This window comes from Zeus faber (genome assembly GCF_960531495.2).
Source record: "Zeus faber genome assembly, chromosome: 18".
Classification (NCBI taxonomy): Eukaryota; Metazoa; Chordata; class Actinopteri; order Zeiformes; family Zeidae; genus Zeus; species Zeus faber.
In genome coordinates, this window is record NC_137210.1 from 13,969,474 (window position 1) to 13,976,973 (window position 7,500).

Sequence of the window (7,500 nt, forward strand, 5' to 3'; positions counted from 1 at the left end):
GAAAAAACCGCCACGGCCACCCGCACGTGCGCGAGGCCAACTGTGCACGTGTACGTACATCTTCCAAGAACGGAAGGCTCGCAGACCAGCTAATTGAGGCTGATTATTTTTCGATCGTATACAGTGCGGAGCACAGCGCTCCAGGACCGGTGACACCCGCGAAAAACAACTTTTTTTCCCCGCAGGATCGACACGAATCCCATTTCTGACTCATTTTGAATTCAAAACGGCAGATTGTGCCTCGATGGGACCGGTTTGCAGCCCTGTTTGTCACACATTGTGAAAAAGTGTGCCGTCATCTTCCCCAGGCGGCACTTACTGGGCCAATGGGGGCAAATGGCCAAAATCACCAGGACTTTCCTGACGGTGACAACGCCTAACCTTACTGACTCAAATGTGCAGCATTCAAAATGTCCCGTTTGAGCGGAAAATCAGCGTCTCCGAGAAAACAATACTTGCACAAACACGAGACGCAGAGATCACACGTTCGCATTCCGGCAGATATCCCATGACATGCACGCAAATTGTGCGCGTGAAGAAGTGGTGGAGAGGCTGCAGCTGAGAGGATTCTTGCCCGCCTTGGACACGCGCGCACACACGCACACAGAGACGCACACACACGCAGACACACACACACACACACACACACACACACACACACACTGCTTGACGGGGAGCCCCTATTCCTCCACACATGGGCTATTCATCAGCAGTTGAGGCTTCCTGCGGACGAGTACAATGCACCCTTCCCCTGATTGTTACAGCGGGCGCTCTCTTTATATCACAAGCATTATTTTGGCAGGAGATGTCCTGGCCATTTTTCTTCCCTTATCGCCGGCAGACATCTTCCACATGCTTTCCTTATCCGTTAAACAAGCACGGTTGGGAGATCAGTCACGTGTCTCTCCAACACTGATATTTCCATGTGCGCCCTTACGGACCTCAGCCAACTTTGCAAATCACTCCGAAACTGAAAATGCTTATATTCACCGCGTTCTGTTCGCGTTGTTGTCGACGTGCTGAATTCAACGTGATCGCGTTCGACTCCGTGGCTGGACTTGAGAACCAGGTCAAAAAGGCACAAGCCGGGGGTCAACATCGTGATGGCCGGCTCATTTCAAAGCGGCCAATTGTTCAAGCAGCCGCCGTCGCCGCTGCCGAGCAGCCACGAGCCGAGTTAGATTCTTCAGCCAGGGAAGATCCTTTACCATAACAGGACCATTTCCCCCTCGGGCCACATATCCTCTGCCAGCATTATTCCCCCGACCGAGGCGCATCTTGAAATATATTCTCAAACACAAGAGAATCCAATCCACAACAAGGCTGCTCCTCGGTGAGACATCCTGTTAACATGACTGCCCCTCCAACCTTCCTTCCCACTTCGCTGGACACCGATGAACTCTGTGAACGCATACTGTATACACTATATGTGTGTGTGTGTGTGTGCGTGTGTGTGTGTGTGTGTGTGTGTGTATGTGTGTGTGTGGGTGTGTGTGTATGCGTGTGTTTTCCATGCTTTCAAGAACCCTTGGGGACATTTTTTAGCAGGACACAGTGCGGGAAAACCGGAACGAAATAGGACCCCCAAATATATTGGGGCGCATGCTGCCGCAAGAGTCAGAGGGCCACAAGTGACGACGCCGACCTCAGTCGTAAACTGAGGCGGCTCCGGCTTCTCTGGCTCAATTTCCGCCCCGATCAGCCTCTCGAGCGCTGATTGGTTGGACCCCGGCCGGGAGAGTTTTCTTACTGTACGTGTTGTGTTGTCTTGCAACTGGGAATCGCGTGGTGGAGGACGCTGAAACGCCTGCGGACCAGACCGCGAGCCAGGAAGAAACAGAGACACTGTTCCTTTTATTTTATGTTCCTGTTTTTGCCAGCGAGCCTTTTTATTTATGATTATTAATTAGAGCCCCAGTGCCAGAAAAACTCAGTCTCCCTCCCTAAACCCGTACCTGTGAGTAGAGACTCCCACAACGACATTTTTAGGAGGACAGGGGAGCTCCAAATGTAAAACATGGCATGTGTACGGGACGGGAGAGAGGGCTCTGCGATGCGGAGGCCGAGGTCGGAGCGGAGAGGGAACCGAAGCCGTCCCCCTCGGGTCAGATATTGACTTGACATTAGACAGACACGGGAGACAGTTTCCTGGAAGCAGCAGAGATAGACAGAATGATTCAATTCCGGTGTTGGATGTCAAACATCAGCGGAGAGTTCTCGTACCGTCTAAGCAGCTGCTCAGACGGTAAAGCCGGGACCGCGGTGTCGAAAGAAAGAGGTCTTGTCGTAAATCCTCGGATGATAATTTACTGGCATTATTCACTGGTATGTCCTTTTTTTTTCCCCGCAATTGAAAGCAAACATGTTTATACAGAGGTCAGGGGGGTTCCATGGTGATGCCAACCCCAAAATAGCCTGCCGTGTTCCATTATTGCCTCTTTGTTCTGAAATTGCACAACACACAGAGGACCCTGGGCCGTGTCACACGCTTTTCATCAGATCCCGACCAAATGTGATTAGGGCAACAGACAACGAGGCCTTTTTATCCACCACCCCTGGAAATCACTTTTCACTTAATGGGCCTGTGTATGATATTAAATATCCTGTGATAGAGAGTCAGAGCCACAACAGAGTCAACACGCGCACGTGCCTGCCCTTTTAAAAAACGCATAGAAACATAAACCCAGCAAACGCATATAAAAACCAACACTCGCATGCAAGTGTGAGGGTGTGCATGGGAAACGACTTGTGTGAGGTGAACTCTTTAGCAAAACAGGAAATAACCCTATATACTGTTAAGCCCTGAGGCTTATCTAGTAATTGATTCACTTAAGAAATGGAAGTAAATGGGAAAACCATCCATCCATTTAATTCTTCGCTCTCTTAATTTGTTCGGTGTTGCAGGAGCGTGAATCCTATCCAACTTGACTCCTGGCGTGAGCAAGGGAGACTCCCTTCATCACTGCGTCAGGCAGTCAAACACACTCATACACTGCACACGCCATCGACACCTATGTCCAATTTAGGGTCTCCAGTGAGTGTGGATGGAAACAAGAGCAAGGATGGAAACCCATGGAAACCTGAGTAGAACACCCAAACTCCACGCAGACACAACCTGAAAGGAGATTCAAACCTATGGATTGGTATAATTTAAAGTGGTAAACCATAAGATTGAGCTAGATTGGTGGATTGGGCTTCAAGTCCCAGACTTTTGAAACTGCAACAGTTCATTTTCAACATTCAGGTCCACCCTCATCTTTGCTCTAAGACCGCAACAAGTTTGCCTTCTTCTGATCAACTGATATATATATTTTTTTGCCGGGGATATTTTTTCTAGGGCTGCCCCCTACTAAAGATTTTCCTAGTCGACAATAAGTCGTCAGTTCAAGCGATAGTCGACTAATCGTCGCATGTTCGTGATCAATTGAATTATTTAAATACATGCTTTTGGGGCATGAGAAAATGGTTTGAGTTCCAGGGCAAGAATGTTATAACTAACATTGTAAACACTGTGCTTCCTTACCGATCAATACAAAACCTAATAAGCAGCCTTTAAAATATACATTTTATTAACCAGCCCTTCGCGCACAAAGAGAGCCGCCTGGTAATTAAACCAATTAAACTTAATAGTGCACGGAGCGTAGCTGCTGGTATTCCTTTCTGCTTTCCTATATTATTCCTTTCCACTCTTTCGTTTATATTGCGTCCAAATACATGGAGAATCAATGCAAATAAAAGCCAAACTACTGATAAGTCTGTCGCCTTGTCCGCCATCTTGGGTGTGCTGTAAAACTCTGCAACGTCATTGGGTCACGTCCTGCCTCGTGCAGGCTCTACCCAGGCTCCGCCCCTCGTCTAATCCAAATGGATTATTTCCAGGTAGTGAAAATGCGTCTGACACGGACAATCTCCGGAGTTTTGCTTCATGTGTGAAAGGCTAAATCCTGACAATGTCTGGACATTGTCTGGAGTGCATGAGTGAAAGCAGCTAAACGTTAAATTTTACACGGAAAAAAGCAGTTTAACTTCCGTTTCAACGTCAGGGAAATTAGTTGTAAGGAACATCCCTATTCTGCATGTGTCAGAACAACCAGCAAGGGGACTTGCTGAACAATTATACATACATGGGTCTAGACATATACTGTAGGTTTTAAGGTTAATTTTGACAAAGCGCAGCTCCTGAATGGAGTTTTTTTTTTCCTGCAACCAACCGACCATTGTAAAACTTGGTCGACTAAGACTCTCCTTCTCTCCTTGTCGACTCATATTTGGTTGACTTATTTAGGGGCAAACTTAATTTTTTCATCCATCCTTTTTGCAATGTTCATCCATATCGACAGTTAAAGGACCACAACTAGCTATTGACTGCAGTTGTCTCACCCTTTCTGTGCGTGTCCAACCTTTGCATTCTCGCAGTTGAAACCGCACATAGAGAAGCACATGCATAACAAACATTGCTTGGCTGTTTCTTATGAAGAGCCAGCCAAGAACATGAGAATCGAGTATCAAACATGGGACTTTTATTTTATTTTTTATTATTTTTTACAAAACAGTTGAATGGATTACCACTTTAAGACATTTTATTTAAATGTGTTCCATGGCTCTATGACTCATGGTTAAATACAAAAGCTTATTTATGAGGCTCAGCCCAGCTGCAGTATTTGAAACCCTCCTTCAAGAGCCATGCAAGCAAAATAGGAAGTCCACAAAGACTTCCCACCATGAAGTCTGCATGGCTCTCATTAGCAAATAAAAGGCTGCATGAGTGCAAGACGGGGAAGACCGTTTTGGTGCGAAATTGTTCAGAAAACAATGCATCTGTTTAGTAAAGAATGCAAACAACACGTGTGATGGAGAACTTACCCCTTGCACCGCTGATACGAGGATGGCAAATGAGAGGCACAGAAGTAGCCACCTGTACATAATGAAAATGCATTGTCGTGAATGTACTGAAGGGATGGAAGTTGTGTGAATGGCAATGAAAATACAGACAGCAAAGCTGAGACATGAGTTTACTATGTGCACACATGCTTGCCTCAGGTTCTTCGCTTGCCCTGCGCACTGTGCTGTCATGGTCCCGCTCATCCGGACCTCAAACTTCATGTTCTCCTTGTTGTTGAGTCAGATGTACAGCATCTCTGTCCACCTGGGGCACACTCACACTACTAGAATGAAGTAAAAAAAAAAAAAGGGCAGGATAGCAGGATAGGCAAGGTGAATATCAGTGCACGTTTGAGTATATCGTTAATTAAACGGACTCCGTCGTTTATTCCAGCGCCGATGTACAAGCGTGCTCAGACACATGCACGATGCGTGCCACAATACACCGCTATGAAAGAAATAAATAAGACAAGTGTTGAATAAAGTATAGAAAAAACTTACAGTAGCTTTCCGGCTGGCGGTAAAGTCTGCTGAAATGCGCGCACCGGGAACTGACGCTCCAGCTCCGCGTCTCCAAACTGGTACCCGGTCAGTGCGCACCGAGTTCCCCCTCAAAACACCCACCAAACAGTAGCAAAACTGCCAAAGGACGGAGAGTACTCCTTCTCCCGCCTGAGAAAAAGTTAAAGTGTTGGTAAAAAACAGGGCTGTGACCGTTCGCATGGGCGAGGGTGGTCGTTTTTTAGGTGGAGGGGGTGTGGTGGAGGAGAGACAAGAGCAAGTTGGAATGATCGGAGCCTCACATCGTCTCTGGCAAAGATGCGGCTCAACGTGCCGCTGGCGCTCTGTCGATAAGCTGCAAACGACCAGAATAAAGTCAACTTTACTCGGTGAAAGGCAGAGAAGTAGCATCGGACAACAGGTGGTTTGCGGGACCTTCTGCGGAGCTTGAAAATGCTGCCGCCGACCTGCGCACTCTTCCTACTGGCGACTCTTTCCACTGTTCTACACCGTTCTGCTGCGGAGGTAAGCGGGGTAGAGGGGGATTCTGTGCAGGAATGCATGCACTTTGAGCGGAAAACTTCGCGCGCCTTTAAAATTGAAGGGATGTGGGTGATGATAACGATGATGATGATGATGATGATGACATTTCGTGAGTCTAACTCCGCTCTGTTAGTTCAGGAACCTTTCTGCCTCCGTGCGACCGCAAACCCAAATATATTGCGATGGATGCACGTTTTCTGATATTTGTAATGAACTGAGCGACGCATAAAACAGGTAGAACCTGCCAAACTATTGACTAAATCCATTATGCTGGGATCATTTAGGATACATTATTTCATGAGCAGCTTTAGATAGGCTGCGTATGATATTCATTTGGTATTTGCTGAATATTTGGTGACTCTGGTGTGTGTTTGACTTGACTTGTCTTCTCTGCTACAGGGGAGTGGGAGAGAAGGAGGGAGATAGTTTTGTATCACGCCCGTGGTACAGAGAGGGAGTAGAAACAAAGAGGGGGAGGAGAGAGAGAGAGAGAGAGAGAGAGAGAGAGAGAGAGAGAGAGAGAGGCAGAATTACTGTCTGCAGATAATACATATGCGTTTGTGTAAATGAGAGTGTTACAGTACTGTTTTATTATAAATATACTTCAAAAAATCATTTTGGGGGGGTTAGACACATACATAAATATATAATTTGGTCAATCACAGACACATACAGGTGGATGTCGGTATTATATAGGTGTATAAAGGGATTATATAGAGATTATACTTGGTTTTATGGACTTTTTATACCTCTCCAATCTGTGTGTTTTGTAATTTACAGACATGTTATTTATATTTTATTTATCTTTACCTGTTGTCTGCCTCAAACAAAGAACAACAAAGTTTTCCGAGTCAGAATCCGAGATACTGCTAAGAATAGAACGCATACACTACCTTAAAAAAATAGATTTGCTTTGAGCCAGACCAGGATGCTGAATAGCCAAGGTCAATTTTCTGCCCAGAAACATTCCAGTTGTAATATTCCTCTGATCCCGTTTCCCGTTTCACAGTTTTATGATCTATCTCACTTATCCATTTCATGCTGAACAGCCGTGGAGGTGACAAGCTGCAACTTATCACGAGAAACTAATGAGGATAGAAGAATCAGGGAGGGAAAAGGTTGTTAGTTCCGTGGAGTTTGCTTGGTGCTGCACATGTACCAGTGGACAGAGCCACAGGGGCAACATCTGGACGGTTCCCCCCTAAAGAGAGAGCAGAGGGGAGGAAGAGCGGGACGACAAAATAGAAAACAAATGTACATAAATAAATATCTCACATCAGATGATGCTGGCACACAGGGCGACCCAGCAGTGATAAGTCGTTAAATCAGAACGTTTTTCCACGCTCAATTCCACAACAGGAAATTCATGATGACCAAAAATGTTTTTCTTTACTCCCATAAAATTCAATACGGTAGATGAGATCAACTACGTTCCTCCAGCATTGCACGAAGCGATTTTTGTTCTTGTTATTCATATCCTCCACTTTCACCGAGACGGACTTTCAAAAAAGCAGTCGAGATGCAGCGAGATACTGCTAATGGATATTCATCCACCCGACACCAGTCAAAAAAAGG

The 7,500-nt window shown here is 46.1% G+C and overlaps 2 protein-coding genes across 3 annotated transcripts in view; one reads left to right on the plus strand and one right to left on the minus strand.

Annotated features, from left to right (window-relative positions):
• The window catches only part of col4a2 (collagen, type IV, alpha 2), a 49,342-nt gene extending 43,770 nt beyond the window's left edge, over positions 1–5,572 (minus strand). Inside the window, exons 1-3 of one of the 2 annotated variants that reach the window (XM_080019310.1) lie at positions 5,383–5,572; positions 5,036–5,162; positions 4,864–4,915 (exon numbers count right to left, since the gene is read on the minus strand). In XM_080019310.1, the coding sequence (XP_079875436.1) occupies positions 4,864–4,915; positions 5,036–5,103 (120 nt within the window). In that variant the 5' untranslated portion in view covers positions 5,104–5,162; positions 5,383–5,572. Of the gene's footprint in view, positions 1–4,863; positions 4,916–5,035; positions 5,166–5,382 lie in introns of both variants that reach the window. The other variant, XM_080019309.1, reaches the window with a different exon arrangement.
• A 100-nt stretch (positions 5,573–5,672) lies between these two features.
• Positions 5,673–7,500, plus strand: part of col4a1 (collagen, type IV, alpha 1) — a 34,002-nt gene continuing 32,174 nt past the window's right edge. Inside the window, exon 1 of the mRNA XM_080019311.1 lies at positions 5,673–5,907. Within this exon, the coding sequence (XP_079875437.1) occupies positions 5,836–5,907 (72 nt within the window). The 5' untranslated portion in view covers positions 5,673–5,835. The remainder of the gene's footprint in view (positions 5,908–7,500) is intronic.